Source organism: Aythya ferina (assembly GCF_964211825.1).
Source record: "Aythya ferina genome assembly, chromosome: 7".
Taxonomy (NCBI): Eukaryota; Metazoa; Chordata; class Aves; order Anseriformes; family Anatidae; genus Aythya; species Aythya ferina.
Window position 1 is genome coordinate 34,530,279 of NC_140302.1, and position 24,692 is coordinate 34,554,970.

Sequence of the window (24,692 nt, forward strand, 5' to 3'; positions counted from 1 at the left end):
TTAACAATGACAAGCCAGTTTATTTCTCTGTTAATAAATCCTCCTTCTTTACAGAAACAGAAATCAAAACCTAATTTTTAAGACACTGTACTGTAGGGATATTAAGTGTCAATAACTGACCTGCTATCAGCTCCACACAGTGCAACTTTACTCCAGGAATTGTTCTATTCCAGTGAGGATCTGCAATCATTTTAATATAAATATTTGAAAGCACAACAAACAAGTAAGCTTTAAAACAGAAAATACTTCATTGTAAGCATGATTTTCTTTTACAAAAGAAATAGGTGTAAAACTATTTACATAGTCATATAAAACTGACTATGCACAGGAATGAGAACCTGTGTACTCGGGGAAGATACCTGAGGTAACGCACTCAACCTGAAATGCCAACATAACACTGATGCAGATTAGCCTCTTGCAGCTAGTTTTCCAGGAATGCCCACACAAAATATTTACACTGCACACATACGATGACGGGGAATAGCCAGAGGCTTTAAAACATCCTGGACAAATTCTAGATTTTAGATATTTAGATGTGCACTGCTCTCACAAGCTGCTGACAAGGACAGCATTGCATATTCCCAAACAATTTCTTGTAGGATAACAGGTCTACAAAATGAAGAGCCTTCTAGGGAACCACACTCAGCTTGAAATATGTGCTGTGTTCTTAGAACAAACACAGTTTTGTAGGCGAAGTGCTTTTTGGATCCCTGCAGCAAGGTCTTGGGGAGTTGGACTCTCTGCAGTACAGCTTACTGGGATTCCTGCTGCTTCCATAGCTTCAGCAGTTGTTGGACCGATAGCTGCAAACTGAAATGACATTGGTTGCAGTTACAATTAGTGTAGGCAGGTATGATACAAGCTCTTAACAGTGACAGGTACACATCCTGCTTTATTTGCTGACCTTGTCAGTATATCAGCTTGCATGCCTGAGCTTACTGAACTGTACTAACCCATCTGGTTGAAGATTCTCAGTACAAAAAACTACCTACAAGTTGAGCTACTTGGAAATTACTTAGGAAATATTATTTCTTCCACCATTACAAACATTTAATGTTGTTAATTCAAAAAAAAAAAAAAAAAAAAAAAGAAACAGGAAATGTGAGAGGAATTTTAATATGTGTAAGCCTGTAGTTGCTGACTCAAGCAAAAACTAATCACACCTTCACTAGGAGAAGATAAAGCCTTTACCCAGTGGAGACTGGGCAACTTATTGGGTAAAAATAAATCTAGGTGAAAAAATAACTTTTTTTTTTTAAAAAAAGAGTTCTCATGATAAGATAGTGTGCCAATAAGAAAGCAGAACAAGTAGAAGTTACAAGGAATACTGTGTGAACAGCTCGATGGGTGCAGGTGATAGCCCACCTGTGGTTAGGCTGAACACACAAACAAGGACAATCACATTACAAGCTACCTTGTGCTGCTGAAGACAGAAGTATTGTGCGCTTCCTTGAGATACAGCCATTGGCCTTACTTCCCCCACACCAAAATCTACCAACAAACATGTAAGGTACGTGATTTGTAGGTGCCAGTACCAGCTTAGTGAGTTTATTGGAATTCAGTGGCACAAGTTACAAACGAGCATTCTTCTTATCTGCTATCCCAAGGGGATTACGCTTTATGTAAATAGAAAGTTCAAAAATCCTGTACAATAAGATGTTTTTCTTCCTCTTTATGTTGCAATGAGACACATGGTTATATATTCATAACTCTAAAGGACATTACAACTTGAATTATTTATTTTCCATCTCTAATTGCTATTAAGAAAGCCTATTACAGAATGATTTGTTTCCTTCTTTCCTAGAATTTCTGTACTAATTCGTAGGATCACTAAGATGTGTCAAGTAATATTGATGCAAACTCTTCTCCTTGGAGCCTAAAGCAGTTCCTAATTCAAGAATACATGCTTCTTCTGACTCTTAACTAGCAAAAGCATTAGCTTTCTCTCATTTTATGTAATACTGTGACAGAACATGCACAGACTTATTGTCTTAAAAACATAAGCTAGAAATTCATATTTCAATTTCTCAGGGTATTGCTCTGTTAGGCTTAACTGACAATTTTTTATTTTTTTTTTTTGAAGTGAATTATTCTGTGAGTTTTCAGATCGTTACTTCACATTTAACACAGATACCTGATCACTTTCAAGAAATAATGCATTCATATATTCCATGTGCTTATTTTATGATGGCTGGTTTTGTATTGTGAACAAACACAGAGCATTGTCCTCTGCACTCTCAACTCAAAACAGTTTTCAAACAATTCCCAAATTTTGTGTTCTGCAATCTTCACCTAGGTAAACTGCTGCTTCTCTACAGACAATTTGCACTCTTAACCTCTATTTAGCTTGCATAGATTGCTAGAGACTACACTTACAGTCCTACCCATTCCAGACTTCGTGTTTTTCTCTTTTTTTTGGTCCAAGGCACTCTTGGTAGATAACAGAGGTTTGTAAAGGGTGTAACAGCTTCCCTCTCCTTCAGTCTCCCAACCTAAGCTTATACCCTACTGTATTTTACCACCATTTGAAAATAAAAAGTACCTTCACACGGTTGATAAAATCCCCAGATAGCTTCTGAATGTGCTGGAGGCAAAACTTGACACCAGATGGACTGAAGAACACAATACTTGCTGGGATTCCCTGAGTAAAATTAACCACAGGTTAGCACAGATTTCTCACATTTCCAGCATAATATCAGTATACTTCCACAAAAGCCTCTGTCTCTATACAGAGATGAATTTTTGTTGTTGATGAGAAACAGATGTTAAACCAACAAAGAGGGTTTCCTGTGGTGCAGATAGTCAGCTGAAATCCAGGTGCATCTTTAATTAAATACTTTGTCACACAAACTGGTGATAAAAGTACTGATTTTTTTCTGCAGCCATACTCATTTTCCTGTTTAGAAAAATAAGCTTGACAATTTATTTCCCTAAATCCATTCACAGTCTCGGTTCTGGATATTTTCCCTGTTTCCCAGCTCATGTTGTTTATCCTAAATTCTGCCCACCCAGAGATGCTGTGACAAAGACGAGGTGCTGGCTTAAGACTGCACAGCACTGGGAGGGCTTTTTCTCCCAGAACAAGGCTGCATTAAGATAGCAGAAACATTCTGTAGCCAAGAGAAAATTCTGCAAAATTCTGTCTGGCGTGAAGGTTGGAAGCTCCCAACCTGCAGACCCGAAGCAGACACCTTCTTTATCATGATTTTCTGTTTGGCTAGAAGGATATGCTAGCTCTACATCTGCTGTTATTTTACGGTGCATGACTTGGAAGCTCGCCTTAGCTCATAGAGAAGAGAATGATAGTTCAACACAGCCCTGTTCATTGTGTCAAAGTGCTAAATACTTGTCATATTGTATCAGCTATCCAGGCACTATATAACCACAATATTAACAATGTCGTCAGTTAACGACAACCAAAAAGCTCATGAGAAACACATTTTAATAGCTTCACACTGAAACTAACATACTAATTGCAGCAAGTAAGGAGTTCCATAAGAAGAATTCAGGAAGCTACAGAATATGTATTTGCTACTGACTCACTTTATAACTGGTATAAACTAAGTTCCATGGGGATTAGAACTGTAATATCCACCTAGGAATAGCAGGATATTGCAATGCATCAGCTAGACAGCCCATGCCATGGCCTCTTAGGACCTCTTGAAAAAGGACTTTAAAATCAATATGTAATTTAACAAGACATTAATGCATAGATTTTAAAAAGAGGTGCAACATGCTCAGGCAGGCCAAGTTTCTCCAAGAAGGAAAGGCTGCATTTTGAATAAAATTAATCCTAAATATAACGTAGACTCTTACAAATGGAAAATTCAGAAAGCCAATCTGGCAAAATAAAGCCAATTATTACTAGCTTCAAATCTTTTACTATGTAATGATCCTTGCTTAGTGACATTTGACAGTTTTCAAAGGACAAAAATAATGAAAATTCTAGCAAATATAACTCAGTGTTTTTCAACAGCTTGTAATTCTAACACTTTAATTAGATCCATATTAATAAACTGGATAATCAGAGAAAGAACATGGCTTTATCTTATAAATCAAAAACCAATAGTAGTTTTCTGCCCTACAAAGTTACAAAACTATCCAGAAATATTACTATGACAATAATAATTTAAAAATCCTGTTCAAAAAGCAACTTCACTAAATGTAATTTCTGACATTTTATTATCTAAAAAGCAGTCATCCAGCTCAAAGGATGAAAGTGGATACATAATTTTTTATGCCATTATTTCTCAGTGATTCTGAAGTTTACTCATCTTCTGGAAGTTAGACAATATGTGAAAGGATACATCAGCATCCAATACCTGTTGTGAGAAATAACTGCTCAATGATTCCTGGAGATTGGTGTGTTGCGTTGTTTGATATACAGTAAGGCTTTCCAGAGGTATGCCTGCAATCAGAATAGACGTGCATAACTAAGTAGTATTTCATTAATTTCTATTATTTCAGTAAAAGACTTTAATATACTAATTGTACTTAAATTTCAGGCTAAAAAGATACAGAAAAAATCATGCAAAGGATTCCTAATTATTTCTGCTATCAATTATGGCAGACACAAAACTTTAGTAACCTGAGGACCTTGATGCATGTTAGGAAAAAGTGGCAAGTCCTGCAACATTTCTGTGAATAAGTCTTTTTCCTTCTCACAGAAGGAAGATGAACTAAGGCAAAGAACCTTGCTCAAGCCATACTACAGCTCAGTCCCAGCACTGTGGACAGCACTCCAACCTCAGTTTTTACTCCCATCCTCTATATAACATAACAGAAAACTTAGTTTTCACTTATTCAAATTTGGTTCAAAATCTCTAGATACAAATTCTCTTGTAACTGACTAATTTAATGAGCCTTTAAAGGATGTTAAACCTTTTTCTTTAAGTGCTGTAGGAAGTACTTCTCTTTTCAGGGCTCCGCAAGGAAAAAGCAGGCATGATGAATTACCCTGCTCTCCTGTAAATATAGGAACAAAAACAGTTAACTAACTTTTTTAATAGAGAACAAACATGGTAGATTTAATACATTTTAAAAGGTATCAAATATTGAACACTGCTGCAAATGCTGTATGTTTCACCAGACACAGCCCTAAAATAGCTGAAAACATTTGCAGTGCAACTGCATCCACAATTCAGAGGACAGAGCTACTTAACATGTAAATTAAAAAATATTCCATAACTATAATATGAATACATTGACTAAAAAGATCTTAAAGATAAAGTACATTTCTATTCCCCTTGAAATTCTACAAAGAAAAACAAGTACTGCACAATTTATCTCTTTTCCCTCAGAGAAGCAATCTTCCCCAATTCTTATATTTAAAACTTCAGTCCCACTTTGTACATGACAGCACTCTCTCTATAAAAAGAATATTCAGGCAGTCAAAGAAGAGGACAGAAATACTTTGCTGGAAAGTTTCAGTCTATCTGAAAGTATTTTCTTACTTCCCCAAGGAAGAATGGTTCTGCTTTCAATGCTAGAGTGGAAGTGGGTATCCTCATGTCCTCTTATCCTTTACTTCTTAAGATTAGAACAGATTTAATTATTGTTGCACTGCCTACACATGAAATCCCCCTGGTTATTTTGGAAGGAGGACTTTTCTGGTCCTGTTTATAACTTCTGTCTTGTAGAGTATGACACCTGGGATGCAGTTTTCATAGGACTTCTATGTTTCTAATAAGTTAGAAGAGGAGAAAAATTCTGCTCAAAAAATATAGAATAGAATATCCTGAGTTGGAAGGGACCCTTAAGGATCATCAAGTCCAACTCTTGACACCGCACAGGTCTACCCAAAAGTTCAGACCATGTGACTAAGTGCACAGTCCCATCTCTTCTTAAATTCAGACAGATAATATCTGACCAGATAATGCTATTCACATGCGTCTCTTGGGTTACACCTCTATTCCTGCAGCCATCCTAAATCTGTACACCCTGAGTGCACTCACAGGAAAGGGAAAACACAATGATGGGGAATGCCAACACCAGGCTTGGGAAGAATGAAATAGCACCACTATATGAGATTCTCAGTAATTTGGTGATTTTAGGGCTCTCACATGAGTTAATTATTTTGGAAAGTTTTTCAGTACTACATTTTATCTAACAAAAACGAATATTAGGGCTCTGCAAGCCAACAAAGAACATTTTGAATCTAGGGAAAATTCAGATGAAATCAAACAGCCTAGTGAGATCACATTTCTACATAAGAAAAGTGGTTGAGTGAAGACACTCAACTCTAACACAGTTTAATTAAATGTTGCAGTATTCTAGGATTTTTAAGGATTTAGAATATAAGATTTAAGGATTTTTTAAGGCATTTTTGTAAGGATAATGAAAATGCTAAAGCAGCATGTTAATTTCTATAGTTCACCAGCGTTCTTGTAAGAAACTGTCCTCTGCTCAAGATATTCTATGTGAAAGGCTGTAAACCATATAATTTGCTTTCCCACTAGCAGCTATCAAAAGCTGCTGCTTCTTCAAAAACCACTCCAGAACCCCTCTCCTTTGGTGCTAAAAAATAGCTGTCTCTGAACCTGCATGTTCATTCTGAGGAAAGGAGTTCCCCTTGTCTACTTTGAATTATGGCTTGGTGAAAAATGCCCAGCATCAGCTGGTTTGAAGCAAAGAAAGTCAGGTCATTCAAAGTTCAGAGAATCAGCACACCTACAGTCAGAATCATTTAAATCATGATTAAACAGCACCTTCAAATCATTACAGCTCTGACCATTAGTTAAAAAAAGCACTTTGTCTACTGGGTCTTATAGTATTCAATTACAGAGTCCAAGATTTCATGTAAATTAGTATATTTAATAGGAATTTCAAAATATTGTTTATTATCTTTTAGAGTTAACACTAGTATTCCTCAGAAGCTGAACTCAAAGACTCTACATATGATGAATTATATTAGTATATATGTCTCTGCTTCAAGGTACACCTGACTTTATATGTAATAAACTATACATGTGAGCTTAATTTAAGTAGAACATTTTAGATACTTACTTGAGCAAATATAATCAGCTAATTTCTCAGCATTTCCAGTCTTTTCTCCTTGTGGGGAAAGACCAATTTCTTCCACTATAACCAAAAGCAGCAAAAACAACAGCAACACAATTCAATAAGAGTAATTCAGACTCACAGTCACAGAAACATGCGGGTTGGAAAGGGAGACACAATTTGATCTAAGCACACAAATACTTTGAAAACAAAAAATCTGAGCATTTGAACAAGTAATGTGCTATGAAAGATTCAATTTTGTCTCTAGAGACACATATGTGAAGAATACAGAAGAATTCTGGGGATAGCAAGGCTATTTTTGGAAAGTTTAACACTCATACCTGAAGTGGTAAAAAAAAAAAAAAAAAAAAAGCACTGCCTGCCCATGCTGAATGGACTTCAGTTCCTGACATGGTTTGGTTGCAGCTTGCTTCCCAGTGAGGCTATTGCTGTTTTTTGAGATTTTCCGGTGGGATTTCTGCCTTTGCTACAGAGTTTAACACTGCCGTTATTTAAGCAAGTTAATAGGCATGATATGAATCCCTGACAAGTTAACTGATATGGGTTAGACTCGATTGATTCGCAATGGTTGCTAGGAGTCACCATTGTACGATCCAGTGTTGTCAGCATCCTGCCTGCAAGAACTCTTCTTATGAAAGTAGCCTGTACTTACCCAAATTATTTTTGGGCTAGAGGCAGAAAAACAAAGACTTAAAATTCTCAAATGATAGTTTTTTGTGATGTTTCCTGTGTGGCTCAGCAGGAAGGTACAGCTTCAATGCAATTTTACAACAAGAAAGTCTCACACAAACTAAAACCTACACTGAATTTTTATTTGTGTTTATATTGCATCAGATTAAAACCAGCGTGAAGGCAAATAAAGCAGCCAGCCCACTGAAGTCAGTGGATTGCATACTGGTGACTTCTGTTTGGCAAATGAAACAGAAGTAAAGATAGGTATCAAAAATTTCCTACTATCTCAGACAATTATGCTGTAATTCCTGTCACCCAATTTTGTTTCTGAAAATAATAAAAATAATCTGGGAATTAAGAACAGTTTTTTTGACCAAATTTTTGGAGTAGTTACCATCAAATTACAAGAAAGGTACTGGGAGACCAGATGGTGATCTGTACATGCTTACTTCAGATACTTGTAGACACATTATCTGTTTTTCAAACTATCGATTTGTAAAACTTACCTATATTTTTCTGAACACCCTTGAATAGCTGCCAATACTCCAAAAATTGCACTTACAAAACAGATTTGACTTCTTAATTCAACCTCCAGCTTACCTAGAGAAGCTGTAGCTTTTCCTACCACATATGCTGGTTTGGTATTCCATCTTTGTTTAAGAGATTTTGACCAGGCTGTAAAACAAAGTTTAAGCACATGTGTAATGTATAGATTTAAACAGAAGCCCAAATACAAGTACAGCAGAATACTAATACATCACTACATGTTCCAGCAAATCTGGGGATGTACAAAATGAACTTTTAATGTATTCTCATTGGTATGCCAATTTCTATTTAGCACTCTGCAGGATTCTTCCTCACAACTGATATGTTGGTTTCTACATACTACCGTTTCTTTACTGCTTTTTAGCTGATGTTTAAATTGATTTAGAAATTTTATATGCAACACAGAAATAGCTTTTTCTGTAAGACTTCAAATGAACTACACAAGTAGCAGTAGTGGTCAGTTTCTGTAACAAGCACCTCCCTTAAAGGAAGGACAGTGTTTAGTAAGCAAAACCAGGCACTGCAGCAAAATACTGCTCATCCATGAGTTTGTTTATAACTCTTTGTAGCTTCAACAAAGATAACCACAACAGATTGAGGAAAAAGCCACGCTAATTAGTAATTTACACCAAAAGTTTTATCCTTTCATTTCTAACAGCAGTGTAAGTGCAGAAAACCCAACATTCAATCCCTTAAAAGCTCTATTTAGTATGAGGCCTTTATGATGTCAAAAGAGCTATAGGATTTTTTTTTTCTTTAAAGGAGTACTCCAAACAGTTTCTGATGGGTGAAATAAAATGACAAACTTCACAAAATACTGAAACAGAAAGAACAAGGAATATAAATAAGCACTTACCTTCACTTTTACTATTTTCTCTCAAACATATCTTGATGGCTTCTAGTGCTCTTGGACTAGTGAAAACTAGGCCCCCATAAGATTCTGGATGAGAGAGCTATTTATAAACAGCAGATACAAGAAGTAAAAATGAATAAATACATTTTAAAAATATAAGTTGATCAATTCTTTATAATCTTCTGAACAACACAGCAGCTTCAATAAATATCTGAAACTGAAATAGGCAAATATTTGATTACTACCAGTAGCAGGACATTTACAAGATAAATGTATACAAACATTGAGTATTTCCTGTGTGATATTAACACTGAAAAGTCAGTAGGAACAGATAAGGCTCCCTGTCACTGAAATGAGCTTAGGGATAGGTGAATGACATGGGAAGTGTTCCAAATTTACACAGGAAGAGTCAGCTACTTTCCCAAGCAGTAATACTGCAGTACTGCCCAGCCAGCAGTTGTCACAAATCTACTTTTTCATTGTGACAAAATGCTACACCACCTGTGAAAATCTATCCCTTGCTATTCTAACTTATTTCTTTATCAAATATCATCAACATATTTGTTATTGGGTACAATATTTTGTAGAAAAATAAAGCAGTGCTAAAACAGGCAGCAGTAGTATTAAATCAAGGTAAAATACTGCACCTTGGCAATTATGCCCTAAACTGTTGAAAATAAGACAACCCAAATAACTCAAAACTTACCTTTTCAAATAAGCTTTCAAGAGATACAAATTCAAATGATAGAACTGGAATCAAAGTTGCTTCAAGTCCATATAATCCTAATTCCTATGGAAAAAGGATGTACAGTTCTTGAAGTTTCTACATTTAAAATAATTTTTCAAAAAATTGATTAGGTCAGCACAAGTATTTTTTCCTAAATAAAATACAATGGCATCTGATTTATTTTTATTAGCGAATCTACATTGGTAGATTTAGTATTAGAGCATGATTCTGAACAAACAGCTGTGAAACTGAGGTCTCCTACTGTGTAGTTACAGTAGGAATCAGCACATAGCCCTGAACTCCCTAAGTGAGGAATAATCAGCTAACCCTGCCAATATTCTTGAACATCTCCATAATTCCTTGAAGTCAACAGAACTGCTTTCACAAGCAAAAACTACTCCATCAATGAAGTCTACAGCAGAAAGTGCCACAGCAACACATAGCCTCCATTGCCCATTACATTTCTGGTTAAGTTCACCTTTTTATTTTTTTTATATCATAGAACTATCACATCAACGTAACCAATATTAATTTAAATAAAGTTGTCTTAATATCAGTATTGTGCCGTGAATTTTATTGCTGAATTCAGTACCAGTTTCCCATAACTGAAGTAGTTTTTTTTCCCCTAACAGCCAATTTTCTAGCATGTTTTTTCTTAGAATATACTGTAATTTCAGACATGCACTCCTTGTTTTCCTTAAGCAGCTTTTTCACTTGAAACAATTAGATTCGTTCATCTTAACTAACTAGTATATATATAGAATCGTACTATACAATAGTGAAGTGACACAACTGTTTACTTTTATTAAGCTTACTCACTTTAACATACGGATCTGGTCCTGAATCTTTGTCTTTGGGGTCCTTCAGTAACAGAACCTTCATTGTTTACCAAATTATTGCAAAAGAACGCTGAAATACAATAAAAAAAATCTAAATTAGATCTAGAGCAACTTTAATAGCTCAGCTTCAGAAGAAAACTGGGCTGCTAACACTTGCACTGCTGTCTATACAATGAGTAAGCAGTTAATGTACATTCTCTGGGAATGAATATCCACCCTGATAAGACCAGAAAATAACATGCTGGCTTTAGATAACACCACTTAAGGGAGAAACTACAATGAAAGTCATCAAGGAAAATGAATTTTGAAAGAAAATATTTTGTAAAGGAAGAAACAATCCTTACAATACAGTCACATTCAGCAATATAATACGCTCCTATCTATAACAACATTATCCTATTATATTCTGCTCTATTCTATCCTTTTCTGTGCCAGTTTCAACCCTATGCTCCTTGTAGGGAGTTTGCATGTTCAAGTGATATAACTGGATGACTTGGTCTCTCACCCTTTTCATAGGGGCAAGCATGTGCAGGACAGCATTTCAATTTTTTTAATGCAAACAGGCATATATATACACATTTACATATCTGAATATAATGCACATATTATTCATATGCCTTTTTTGATACATCTGTAGTAAACAAAGCAAGACTAAAAAAAATATGTTCTACCATTAAAACGGACGATAGGAAAAAATACAAGAATGTTCTCAGTTTAAAATTTGACTCTGGTGCTGAATTCAGTGATGGTTTACAACCCTTAGGCAAATCCAACAAGCATCTAAGTAAACAAATGGACTAATAGAAACAAACAAATCTATTCTCTAATTGCACATTTACCTTAATTACTTACGTTATGTTGCTGCTAATTCTCTTTAAGAAGAGCAAGTACAAGTATTCAGACGTAAAGAACGTCTTAAATTTGGTTCATGTGCATGAGATGCATTGAAATCCTCAGGACTTCGAAGACCAAGAAGACCTGTTTCGACAAATTTTTGTCTCTGAAAGAATATTTAAACACTTTTCTCTGAAAAGGCAGCTTAAGACAGATTGGGTACAAGTAACAAGCCTGGCATCACACATCCCTCTACAGCCAGAAGCACTGCAAAATGCAGGTTGTGAAAGGGCATCTAAAGCAAACCACCTCCAGCAACTCAGTACCTGACTGTCACAGTATGGTCATGTTGTGGATTTTAACTTTCTTTTTTTTTTTTTTTTTTTTTTAAACCTAGGTTAATGTCTAATAATAAGGTGCATGGAATTAAACTCTTCAATTATGAAATGACATGGAAGTGCCCACTTCTATAAGACTTCCAGTACTCAAAACTGGCATGATGGGAACCATTTGAGCTCTGCAGTTCTGAAATACCCAGTGAAGTCAGTGGCAGCAATTAGAAATACACACAGAAAAAGAAACAAGGACTCGGGGGGGTGTCATATTCTTAAAAAGTACAATTCTCACCGATTTCAACCTATAGCAAATGCTAAAATAGATCCCATGGCTTTCAAGATTTAGATTCCCAAATACTTCTGAGTATCCAGTTGCTACTAAGCCTAACTAAGTAGCCCTAAGTGACTTTTCCTCAGTCACTAAGATTGTAATAGCCTGTATTTAAAAAAAAAAAAAAAATCCAACATGCTTGTAAACAGAGTTTGCAGGCAGTTTTTTGTAGCCCTGATTGTTGTGATACTGAAGTTACTAACAATCTTCACTACAACTCCAGCTGCAGTGCTTAGGCTCTAAGCACCATACACCTACAAGTACTATTAAAGTCTAATAGCACCATGGAATTCTGTTTCTACATTCAAAGTTTTTACTCCAGCCCAACCTTCCTATTTCCAAAGTATACATTACTAAATATTTAGTGTTTAGCAATGTTATGAAGTCATCAAAATGTAGATGTACAGAAAAAAAACAAAAGTATTGTGCACTTTGGAAGGATAAGATAGTAAGTCTTTTTTGGAAAGAATGACTTCCGAAGGTATTATAATAAAAACCCCAGATGACATGAGAGTCTATTCAGGTACACCTGGGGAAAGCAGAGCTCTGATTATTCCTTTAGTTAGTTAGAAATGAATTAACATCCCATCTATGCCTTATTACCCATTTCTTATTATTCATTACTTACCACAGTAAACATCCGTGCTTAACATGGTGAGTTACAATAATCAAATGAATTATTTCACTTAGACCCTAGATAGAAAACATACTGAAACCAAAGAATAATTACAAAATATCATGAACTACTACTGCAAGGTGCAATTACCTAGCTGTCTGCTCTACAAAGAAACCATACAACTGCCTTTTAGACTCAGCCATCTGGCTTATTTATAAAAGGAGCAAGACTGCACAACCACTAGAAGGCTGCTAGAAGCCACTGGCTTATTTTCAATTCTGCCAGAAGGCAGCTTGTTTATTGACACCAAAAAGGAGCAAGTGCCCAATAGAAAACTGAATCAGAACTAGGGAATTTATAAGTTTGTACAGTCATGAATAACATTTGTTTTGATCAGCAAGTACCCCCTGAGAGCTTCTGGTATTACTGCTGAAAAATCAGTGTCCTTTTCAGCAGCCATAAGCCTCCCAGGTCATTCTGTTCTTCTTGCCCAAGCAGTTCAGACAGGTTACACACATTTGGTAGCAGGTGTGACCACGCAAAAAACAGTGGAACACACCCATCCCCAAAAAGCAGGGCTGGCACAACCAGCACTAGAGCCACAACCCACCCAAACCCATTTTCTTACCAGCTGTGTCCCAACACTGCTCACATCGCTGTGAATCCAGGTAAAGTGATGTCTTAACAGGCAGGCAGGAGAGAAGGCTGAACAGATATCTAAGAGGAACAAACGCACCTGGTCAGTTCCAAACCAAAATACGTCAATATACATTTCTAGGGTGAGGTTAAAACTGCTCTAGGGAGCATCACAAGCTGGATGATTTTATGGGGAAAAAAAAAATACATGCAGGTTTTTATGAATTACTGAAAATATATATTAGAGATCTTCTATTTTGATTAAATATAATAATATATGAAATGAAATGGGTGTATTGAGAGGAATGCATAAGCTTCTAAACAACCATAAAAAAGTTTCTACTTAGAGCAAAGCATGGACTTTGCAGAGTCAAAGGGTGCCCAGTTTACATCTGGAAATGAGAATGTGTATGAATAACCTTAGTAAGTTTTACACTGCCAAGTTTATAGGATGATGCTGGCCTCCCACTTTTGGCTCAGGAAACAAGCACAGTGTTTGCTTGTGTGCCAATAACAACCCTGCAATGATTGCTTTTCAAATGTTAAGAAAATACCATTTAAAACCCATTAGGCTTGCAAACAGCTAATAAAAGGACAACAGATTTTCTGTCTTGAGCAAATACACACACAAAAGACAATAAACACTTGTATTGGCCAGTCTGAAGTTAGGGAACCACTCAGTTAGCTCTGATAAGAAACCAGAAGAGTGATCAGAACTTCTGAGGCATTTCTTCGTGACTGAAGGCTCAAAGTAGTTTGGTGCTATTTCTCTTAGTCCACATTACTTAATTTAGAAGGGTACTTTTGGGTCACATTGTGCATTCAGAGCACTATTAATGCTTACAGACATCATTGAAATGCTTCCCATTCACAGCATTGAACAGAAATTCAACATCACTGTGCCTTCAGTTAAAATACAGAGCTGATTATTAGCTGTGTATCTCCAGGTCCCTGCTCCCTTAGAAAAGTATTCTGTCCTATTAGAACAGTTTTGCCATTTCTTAAAATGTAAAGCCATGCTACAGAGTAGAACTCTGCAGGTTATTTTCACTTGAAAAGCTCTCCCCAAATTAACTGAACTAGCTTTAGGACAGAGGACAGCCTGTAAAAAGAAATAAATGGGTCCTTTTGTTTCTGCTTCTGGGTGACACCCAGTGCTGCAAAGTATCTTGAACTCTCTAACCCTGCTTTGATTGTAAGAAACTGTATGGGCCACACAATAAGGTTTGATTGCCAAGTGTAGAAGGAATTGTCTGTTCCATCATAAGCTTAAATGGAGATGAATTTCGAGACACCCTTGACATGTTAAAAAAAACTTTGAAAAACCTTGAGTTAGGATTTTTGATACTACATATTTATTACAAATATTCTTCTACAGAAGTTAGCTGGGTTTAATAATCAGAGAAGGAAAAAGGATTACTTGTGAGGCTACTATAAGTCATGTTTCCAAAATCTACTAAGTCCTAGTTAAGGTAATATACACATATCATTAAATGCAAACAAACAAACAAAAAAAGAGAATAATTTCTGCTATTTAGGTGTCTATATCACAAAACCCAACCACAAAACTGGTTCCCTGACATGCCAGTCCAGGGGAGCTGCAAAGAACTCAGACTTCCCACTACATCATGGATTTTTACCAGGAGCAGTGGTGATAATTAACGTGATTCTTGACTGATATAGTTTCAAACATACAACAGAGAACTGTATGCAGGTATATATTGCATGCAGCCCCACTGAGGCTGGGGTACTGCAGCAGTAGAGGGTTTTGTCAATGTCTTTCCCCACACTTTGTCAAAAAAAAATTTGTCAATGTTTTTCCCCCTCTCCCTATGGATCAGCATTTATATTTTGGCAGTGCTCCAGAGCAAATACAGCTCTCAACACCCCCACCACACCAAAACAACAACCAAACAACCAGAAGTGCCCACCACAGACACCTCAAAGGGTCACACAAATTCTGACCTGTCCGGATTGTGCATACAAAGCCACAATTGTACCTCAGGCCTTGTGCTTCTGGTCGGCAGCAGCCCCGTCCTCTTCAGACGGCTTCATCCACTTCCATCAACTAGACCCAAAGTCCTACGCGGAACATCAGCTGCATTAAAGGGGTTCAAACATTAACAGCTACTTTTATACTTTTAGTGCTAAGGATTTTTCACTGCATTTTCGATTTTTTATTACTGTTTAGGAAGACTGTATTTCCATGGTGTTTACGCTTCAATTTATTACCTTTGCTGTTTGTTTGCCCAGCATTACCCGTAGCTAGCCCAGGAATTAACGCAAGCAGGAAGCACTTGCTTCCTCCAATTCTGCATTCAGGCATTAAATTTCTTTTGAAATTTCTTTATCACAAGTACCAAGGCCTGCTTTCTGGCCCCATACCCCTTCGCACACCCCCTGCACCTGCCAGGAGCAGGCTAGCATGGAGGTGGCTGAAGCAGAGGGGTGACAAGGACACATTTACAGGACAATTTTAGGCATCTCAGCAGAGCTCTGGCTCCTCCTAAACACACCCCAGCGCTTCCTGAAGCGCTCCCCTGTGCACACACACCCCCAATAGCACGCAGGGGAGCCCCAAATCCCTCCCAAACCGAGCCAAACCCCCTTAATCTCCCCCCACACCCCCTCCCCACCATCACCACGTCCCCGTCCCACCTCAGCCAGCCCCATCCCGAGCACCGCCCGCCGCCTTCCGGCCCCGCAGCGCCTGCGCCGCCCCGCCATGGCCACGCCGCCCAAGCGCCGGGCCCGGGCCCAGCCGCCAGCCCCGGAGCCGGGCTCCGAATCCGAATCGGGCTCCGAGACCGAGTCCTCGGGGGGATCGGGATCGGAGGACGAGCGGGTGGAGGAGGTGAGTGGCGCCCGGGTACCTCGGGGGGACAGGGCAGCGACTCGCCCGCCCCCCGGTTCGTGGTTAGCGTGTAAGCCTTGCCTCCCTCCGGGAGTGTTTGGTTTGCGCTTCCAGGTCGGCGATTGTCGTCGCAGGGGGGTCTGTCGCGATAGAAGGAGGCTGTAGGATACCGCTGAGGACACCCCTGTGCTCACTGGGGCTGCAGCGAGTGGTGCAGCCACCAAACGAGCTCCTCTATGAAGCCACTGCCAGCTGCTTACAAGGAGTGCCTTCAGCACACGTGTGCGCCGATTTGAGTTAATTTCGGTGTGTTTAGAGAAAAAAAGACCCGCACCAGGCACCAATAGCAATGTTGATTTCCTCCCTGAGCTCTCTGGTTTTGTCCCTGCACAAACAGGGAACGCAGCACTGGGCAGGGGCATCTTTCTGGGAGATTGGGTCCCAGCTTTAAACATTATTACAGGCTTAGGGTGAGCAGGCAATTTCTCATTTTCATAGGGTTTAAATGGATCAGAAGAGTAGAAGTATCCATTTCTTTTTTTTTTTTTTATATCTTGTATATTTCAAAACAAATATTTTGCTAACTTTATTTTATTTACTAGGATTTTGAGATAATTAACTTTTTTTTTTCTCTTAGATAAGGCCTCAGTTAGCTTGTTACCAAATAAAAAAATACTTTTTTTAAACTGTCACAATAGAAAGTTAGCATCAGTCATACTAACGTGACAAAAAAGCACATTTACCACTTGCTAGAAACGCATGCCACATAAAATGGGTATTGACTTAGTCTGACCTTACATATTTTTTAAGTGTGTTAGGTAGCTTTCCTTCAAAATGTTGGTACAACGGTGGTTTATATGGTGGTGTTTGTGGATGAAGTGTCTTGAGCCTCAGAGCACTGTTTGAGTGGGCCTTTGAGGATATTTTTTGTGTGTCATGTACCTGTGCTAGACCATAGCAGAATATATGTGACAGTGAGTCTCCTGATTTTCATTTCAAAATTAGTTGTATACCTGCTTTCTGCATTATAAGTATGCTATTAAGGTTGTGCTCCCAGCAGGCAGTCTAGTCCATGACCTTGATTTGGGATCAGAGAGAGTTATGAGTCTTAATGGGTGAAAAAGTAAGGCTTGGTTGTTTAAATCATTCAGAAGGTGGAATGAAACCCCGCGATTAAATAGCAAAGTCAGTTTGGATGATCTTGAACAGTGATTCACAGAAATACAAGTAGGCAATACAGATTTGACAGGTAGTGCTAGTTATATGGAATACCAGGAGAACGTTTGGTGGATGCACCACGTTCCTTCTGGAAGAAGGTACAGTTTGGGTTCGTGTTTTGCCCTGACTGAATCTCATTGTGTGCCTATTAAACAGCCTTCCAGAGACGGATAACGATTCCATTGGTATTAGAGGAAATAACAGAAGCATGGTTTTGGTTGTAATAGTCTAAATGTCTGCAGAAAAGTTCATCTTTAGCCAAGGTATTGTACTCCAATCCTGCAGTTTTAAAATTTTAAATGACTGGGTCAAACTTCTTTACACTAAGAGTCTACGTGGTTATAGTAAGCATAATTATGGGAACCGGATTGCAGGAACAAAGCATTACAGGTTTGTTTACAATGCAATTTAAAGTTAATTTTAAAAAGTTTCTTTCACAGGTGCGCTCTGAAGAATACAGAAAAAATGATAAAGTGTAAAATGGCTGATGTTACCGAAAGATGGAAATAAGATCAATTTCTGATGTTGACTACTTCAAGTTTTTTCAAGTTCCTATGATCTAGCTTTGTTTTGGTAGAGCTTCCTGCCAAGTATGTTTGATTTTCTGCATTTTTTTCTTTGTAGGAAGTGAATATTGAATTTGAAGCGCATTCAATATCCGACAATGACTACAGCGGGATAAAGAAGTTACTTCAACAGGTACTTTGGTTTCAATAGCAGAGTTACACAGAGGTGTTGGTTCACATTACTTGTACGGGTTCATAGTTATACCGTGCTAGTGAAATTAAATACACCCCCATTTTACTAAATGTGTAGTAAACCACAGTTTCAAGAACTTTACCCAATGAACCGTAGGCCACAGTGTGTACAATCTTCTTCATTATGTTAGTTGCCGCCTGGAAAACCTCACTCAGTGTTAATCATCTTTTTGGAGTGCCTTTTATAAATTACAGGCTCTAAATGTGTGTGTTCAGTGTGGCAGCATCCAGTCTTCTGTTGGCTCTTCTTGTTCTTAAATTTAAGCTCAGCAACTATTCAGATCGTACCATACTGAAGACACAAAATGCCAGCTTGTGAAGAGTCAAGGAGCAAGCGCTTTTAAGAAGCTGCTTTTTGGTCTTTATGGTATCACATTGTAGGAATAAACAAACCCCGCTAAATGGAAATTAAAAGAATGTGCACACCATTGCATAACAACTTAGAGAAATTTCTGACTTTATTTTCTGCTGAGTGGCCCATGATATAATACCAGGTCTAAATCATCTTAATACTTGTTTCTTATTTTCCAGTTGTTTCTCAAAGCTCCTGTTAACACTGCTGAATTAACGGATATATTAATACAACAGAATCATATCGGAAGTATTATCAAGGTAAGGTAGAAATCACTTTTGTAAATTAGGCACAATACCTTTTACTTTGAAATAAAATAACACACTTCCAGAAGTGGCTCCCATCTTTAATGTTGTTTGTAATTTGGTTGCTTTCTTGATTTGAGAATAATTGTACTATGGGAGGTGAGATTTTCCGTGTCTAGTTTCAACCAAGCAAGGAATTTGATTTACTCTTTTGATTGCTTTCTTCTCACATACAGAAGTCTCCTCAGTTTTCTTAATGAGTTTTGGTGTGGTAGAGTCATAACATTGAAGTATCTCTGTTACAGTAAGAAATAGGATCTTAAAATTTCCCTGCGTTCTCAGGATATACAGAAGTATACACCAAAAATACCCCCTGTGCAATTTCTTCTTGTGGTTTCCTCAGTAGTCTGCAGAATTCTTTGGGTGTAGGAAAGGACCCTGAAGCAAACCCTGAATTCCTTTTCCTATGGCAGTAGAGCGCTCTGCAGAGACTCTTGAGTTATTGCTGGCCAAGGAAGCTGTTCAGTACTGTACTGTTTAGTGATCGGGATCTTGTGGTGTTGTACCTTTCAAACCCAGACAAGCTGTGGCTGCAGGGCACAGTTATGCCATGGTACCTGGTTGCATTGTGTCATTGCTCTGCTTTCCCTTTTCTCGTGCCACCAGTTTTTCTGCCCAAGGTTAACATAATCCTTATGTTACAACTGCATGATCCCCTATTCCTTGGCTAAGTTTCTTAATGTGTTGTTGACCTTTTTCTTGCCCTTCTTATTAAAGCTCTATTCTGTGTTCTTTTTTTAAGGTTTTGTAGGTTTATTCCCCTGCATTAGAAACTGAAAAAAAAAAAAATGTTTTGTTTAAGGTAGTGCTATCCCTTATACCAGTAAGCTGCATATTAAATATGAGCTATCAGATTTTAGTGCCTTTCAAAAGATCCTGCTGTAGGAGATGCATGACCTTGCTCTCAATAGCTGGCTCTAAATACACAGAGCCATTCCATGATGTGGCACTTTCATAACCATAACCAGAATTTGTAGGTTGTGTGTTGGTACAGATTACCTACATGGTTGTCAGCTGCAGAGCATCTTCTAGAAAGAAGAACACTTTTTGCTGCTGGGAGTGGAAATAGAATGTCAATATGAATTGTTGCTTTTTCTTTATTAAACAGCAAGCAGAAGTTCAAGAAGACAGCAGTGATGATGATGATGACGACGATGAAGTCTTTGGTTTTATAAGCTTCTTAAACTTAACTGAAAGGAAGGTTGGTATTCCTGATTAACTTCTAGGCTGTCGTAAGTGAGGCTTTGTTCTGCTTTTCTGCCTTGTATAACAAGCCTAGACAGTTGGTTCAGTATTCTGATTTTTTTTTTTTTGGATCTAGTCCTGCATAACTTACTGAAGATCAAACATTAAGCTAATATTGGAGTAGATAATTAAAATTAGGTGTGACAAGTAGTTCCAGGGCAACTGGACTGTCATCCTCTTGTATTTCTTCACTTTCATCTTTTGCAGATTTCAGATTTTGCTGCTGAATGTACTGATGTTGTAGCTCCTACTTGCATTCTTACCAGTTAAGAACTGTTGCTTGCCCTCAGCTTCAGGGTTGGTAAATAATTTCAGGGACATTGTACAGTGCTTTAGGGACCACTTAAGGAAGTTGTTGATAGACCTGTTGAATATTCTCTTGAAGTTCAATATCAAGATTTTCTTGTGTGAATAATAATTTTCTTGTGTGAATGTAAAGAAAATGTACACTTTGATTCTAGGGTACACAATGTGCTGAACAAATCAAAGAGCTGATTCTAAGCCGGTGTGAGAAAAATTGTGAACAGCATGTAGTTGAACAACTGGATAAGCTCCTAAAAGATGATACTAAGCCTGTGGGTTTACTACTAAGTGAAAGATTCATTAATGTACCACCACAGATTGCTTTGCCCATGCACCAGCAGCTTCAGTAAGTTGTGTGGTTTTTTTTTTCCTTAATGTGATGTTGAACAGTACTTTTCCTTCATATCTCTTCAGAATTCTTATTTTTATGGAACTGTGTTAAGAGAACTGATACCATAGGTATAAGTAAGACATGAACTGAAAAAACAATTTTCATCTCATATGAGATGAAATTTCCTCTGTGATTTTCTAGTATTTTTTCTATCCTCAGGCTTTTCAAACTTTTCAGTACATTTAAGATACTATCACAGCACATATTTTTTTTAAGTGATTTTCTCTAAAGAAATAGCTATGTGTATATTATAGTTTATCTTTGTATTGCAGATTATTTTCATATTAATCTAGGAAAATTTAAAAATTGTAACTTGGCTAATGTTGATCAACTTGGATATTTCTGATCGTTTGTTATCATCTGGCTCTGGAACTGAAGTTTTGGATTGAGGGACAGTCTTATCAGGTGGATAAGTTCTGGCTCATGAAAACCATATGCAATATTTTGATTAGTTTGGGATAAATGAGTGAAGCAGGTTAGGTGATGGTTGCTCTCTTCTGAATTCTATTTACATCATAGATTGGGTGACAGCAAGTAAATAAATCAGCTGTGATACGATGTTATATTTTTTTAATGCCACATTGAGAACCAGGAAATTATGTTGGTTAAGGAACTCTAGTAATTGAATGAAGATGCGTGTGTTTGTTTTTTTTTTTTTTCCCCCTTTCGGTGAGATTAGAAATCAGATTAGGTTGGCTGCTGTTGTGGATCGTTCAAACAATAACATAGACCTTCAAGGAATGACTACTTTGGTATGGAAAAAAACACATAGATAGGGTTAGTCAGTAAAGTTTTTAAATTAAAAAATGAGGTACTTAAGGACTTGATCTTGAGGTTTACTACTAGGACTGCACTTGCCACAACTCAAATTCAGTTCCATCTCTTCGTCTTTAGTGGTTTTGGAGCATTGCAGTGATAATGTGTAACACAAGGGTGGGCAAGAGTATCTTCTGGCTGTTAGAGCTCCTCATGGAAGCGATAAAGTGATGTATTTGAAGGAGAGCTGCACTTCAAATCCTTTTAAATACTTTCTTTGCTGTGAACAATATTCTGGAAAAAAGAGATGTTGGCAGAGGGAGGTGAAAAGACATCCTTATTTTATTGATTTGAAGTGCAAATAGTGTGTTAAGTACTAGGAATGCATATACAAATTTTTTTCTGAGGCACCAGTAAAATAATAGAATGCAGTACAAATATGCTTTCTGTACTAATACATCACAAGTTTTACTTCTACACTGCTGAAGGTTTAAATTGTGTGTGTAAACATTTATTTTTAAATTGTACCTGTAAACATTCATTTATCTTTAGGAAAGAGTTGATGGAAGCACAGAGAACAAACAAACCGTGCGGAAAGTGCCACTATTACCTTCTTATCAGCAAGACCTTTACAGAAGCCACAAAGAGCAGTTCTAAGAAGAGAGAAGGGAAGAAAAATCAGCAAAAGGATGAATTGATGTTTGCAAATGCAGAGGAAGAATTCTTTTATGAGGTAACGTAGTTGATTTGATTAGTTCAAAATGTTTTTCTTTACAACATCTACAAAAAGGTGTACCCACTTTGAGAGGTATTTTTACAAAGATATGGTTACATATCTCTTAATTAAATACAGCTTTTAATTAAATACCTGGGCACAGTATTTCCGATGCAGGCCAGGTTGCTGTTGGCCTTCTTGGCTACCTGGGCACACTGCTGGCTCATGTTCAGCTGGCTGTTGACAAGCACCCATAAGTCCAAACTATTGATTAACCCTCTGCACTGGCATAAATTTACTAATGTGATCTCAACGTGGTCACAATTACATTGATGGTAAGAATGCTATTGCCTAGGCTCTGCCTGTGGCGGCATTGCTACCTGATACCAGTGCTATGAAGAGGATGAAAAAATGTGAAGGATGCCTGCAACAGGCAGAGACTTCAGGGGAAATAGCGAGTGATATTTTCTGTGCGTCCTGGCCTCAGAGAATTAACTCCATCTCTTTACTTATGTAGCGATGTTGTTCAAGAGCCTTAATTGAATGTAATAATTGTCAGACTTGTTGAAATTTCGTAAATGAAATGTCCACATTTTGAGGATGAATAAATGGCAATGAATCTGGGCATTGAATTTAACTGTGTGTCCCAGGACAGTTGTTCCCTTGCAAGAATTTGATACTCATTTTTAGTTTGGGGAATGGTGGAGTTCTTGTATTTAATCTGAATAATAGCAAATGCAGAAGACTTGCTAAACTGCTGACTAAAGAAGACTGGCTGTGAGCTTGTGAATTGCTGGTTGAGCAGGTTAGCTTTGTCAGAGGGATTTAAGCTAGCATGATCTACGTAACAAATGGCATTTGAGAGCAGCAGCTCACACAACAGGTAGTAGCTTGCAGGGTGCTCTAACTTAATCATGTGTCACAGCTTTAAACACGTAAAAGAATAAAGTTTCCAAAAAAAGATGCAGAGGGATCTGTTGTTGGACTTTCAATCAGAACCTTCAGTACATGGCAATACTTAAAAACACAGATCTCATTTCCTTTTCTTCTAATGCAGTTAGAGCAATGTCCGAAAAACAGCTGTTGAGGCTTTGTTTAGATTTAGTAATGCAATTAAACGTATTTCTCTCAGAATTCTTCCCAAGAAATGTAACAGATGCAAAGCTCTGCAGTTGTGTTGTTGGTATTGTGTGCAAAGCTGATGTGTCGATTTCCTTTTGGATGCTTGTTATTTCCAAAGACTGCTCAGAGTATGCCCTTTGAAGATCAACACAAGTAGAAATCGCTTCCCTTTTCTATTTCTATTATACTCAGAACAAGTATATTAATATTAAGTGTAAAAATACTGAGATGAAAATATTGCTTCCAATTTCCCAAGGCAGGCTGCCTACACAATTCTGGTCACAAGCGAAATCAAGAAAGGCAAGGATGCAGGAAATTAAATTAAAAACGTAATTTGAAACGCATAGAAACTTTGTGTTTTTTTCTTCTTTTTTTCTTTTTTCTTTTTCCAAAGCTTTAAAAATATTATTCTATAATGTTATTGTTTTGTGAAGAGCCCATTGTTTCTTCATTTCTGGCAGTGCCTACGGGATAAAGTCCTTGCACATGCATCATGGTTAATGGCACAAGTTCCGTGTGTAATCATTCATGACGTTCCTCTCTGAAGAGGCTATGATACGGCTATGATTATATTCCTTGGGAAGAAGAAAAATGTAGCTGGGCGCATTCTTGGATAATTATAGGGAGTACCACTGTAGCCTCTCTGCAGCAACAAGTTTAGGGTTTCCTTTTTGTGTTTGTCACAGCAGTTTTACCAACCGAAAATGAACTCTGTGTAAACATGTTATTAAAAACATGAAGGGGAGAAGCCTTTGGTGCTCATGCATCCACAGGTGTTACATTCTAGAAGACCTGTTTTACATTTGTTTTTATGTTATTTTGAGAAGCGTTTTAAAGACTAATTGTACGTTTTTGTCTAAATTGTAATAATTTCCAACTCAAGTGGGTAGACTCTAACTGAACATGCTTTTCTTTGTAAGTCTTTCTAGCATTTTTAACAAAATAATTTAACACATTTTGAAGGATATTAGAGTCCTCCTAATATTAGAATTCCTTTCTAATCCTTCTAGATTAGTGTCTGAATTTAAGAATATATATGTGCTAAATAAATTAGAGTTGGAGTGTATATCCTCCTCAGTCACACAATCTTAATTAGATTTCCATAAAATGGTATTAAATGCAGTGAGGCAGATACTTAGAGCTGAATAAAACAGAAAGATGCCTTCTTGCACTTGTCAGTTCCTTGGCTGTGCTTTATTCTGGTCCTTAAAATGTTACTGAGGGAGCAGAAGAAAAACTCTATTACAAACAGACTTGGAGTTGA

At 37.4% G+C, this 24,692-nt stretch overlaps 2 protein-coding genes across 16 annotated transcripts in view; one reads left to right on the forward strand and one right to left on the reverse strand.

The window, feature by feature from the left end:
* UROS (uroporphyrinogen III synthase) lies at window positions 1–16,535 on the reverse strand. Of its 15 annotated transcripts, none has more exons than XM_084526023.1 (13): window positions 16,283–16,535; window positions 15,410–15,491; window positions 13,402–13,490; window positions 11,510–11,635; window positions 10,638–10,727; window positions 9,798–9,881; window positions 9,095–9,191; window positions 8,293–8,367; window positions 7,006–7,080; window positions 4,882–4,965; window positions 4,323–4,408; window positions 2,543–2,641; window positions 1–810 (listed from the first exon to the last, which is right to left on the reverse strand). In XM_084526023.1, exons 5-13 carry the CDS (start codon window positions 10,698–10,700, stop codon window positions 643–645), a joined length of 831 nt encoding a protein of 276 aa, XP_084382149.1. In that variant the 5' UTR covers window positions 10,701–10,727; window positions 11,510–11,635; window positions 13,402–13,490; window positions 15,410–15,491; window positions 16,283–16,535; the 3' UTR covers window positions 1–642. The 15 variants fall into 15 exon arrangements, with proteins under 15 accessions (XP_084382149.1, XP_084382147.1, XP_084382150.1 ...); XM_084526021.1 differs by lacking the exon at window positions 16,283–16,535 and adding an exon at window positions 16,068–16,093 and having other exon boundaries at window positions 15,410–15,507; XM_084526024.1 differs by lacking the exon at window positions 16,283–16,535 and adding an exon at window positions 16,068–16,085.
* Window positions 16,103–24,692, forward strand: part of BCCIP (BRCA2 and CDKN1A interacting protein) — a 10,071-nt gene continuing 1,481 nt past the window's right edge. The window contains exons 1-6 of the mRNA XM_084526009.1: window positions 16,103–16,263; window positions 18,106–18,180; window positions 18,771–18,851; window positions 20,005–20,097; window positions 20,603–20,790; window positions 22,144–22,324. Coding sequence (XP_084382135.1) covers window positions 16,135–16,263; window positions 18,106–18,180; window positions 18,771–18,851; window positions 20,005–20,097; window positions 20,603–20,790; window positions 22,144–22,324 — 747 coding nt within the window. The 5' untranslated portion in view covers window positions 16,103–16,134. The remainder of the gene's footprint in view (window positions 16,264–18,105; window positions 18,181–18,770; window positions 18,852–20,004; window positions 20,098–20,602; window positions 20,791–22,143; window positions 22,325–24,692) is intronic.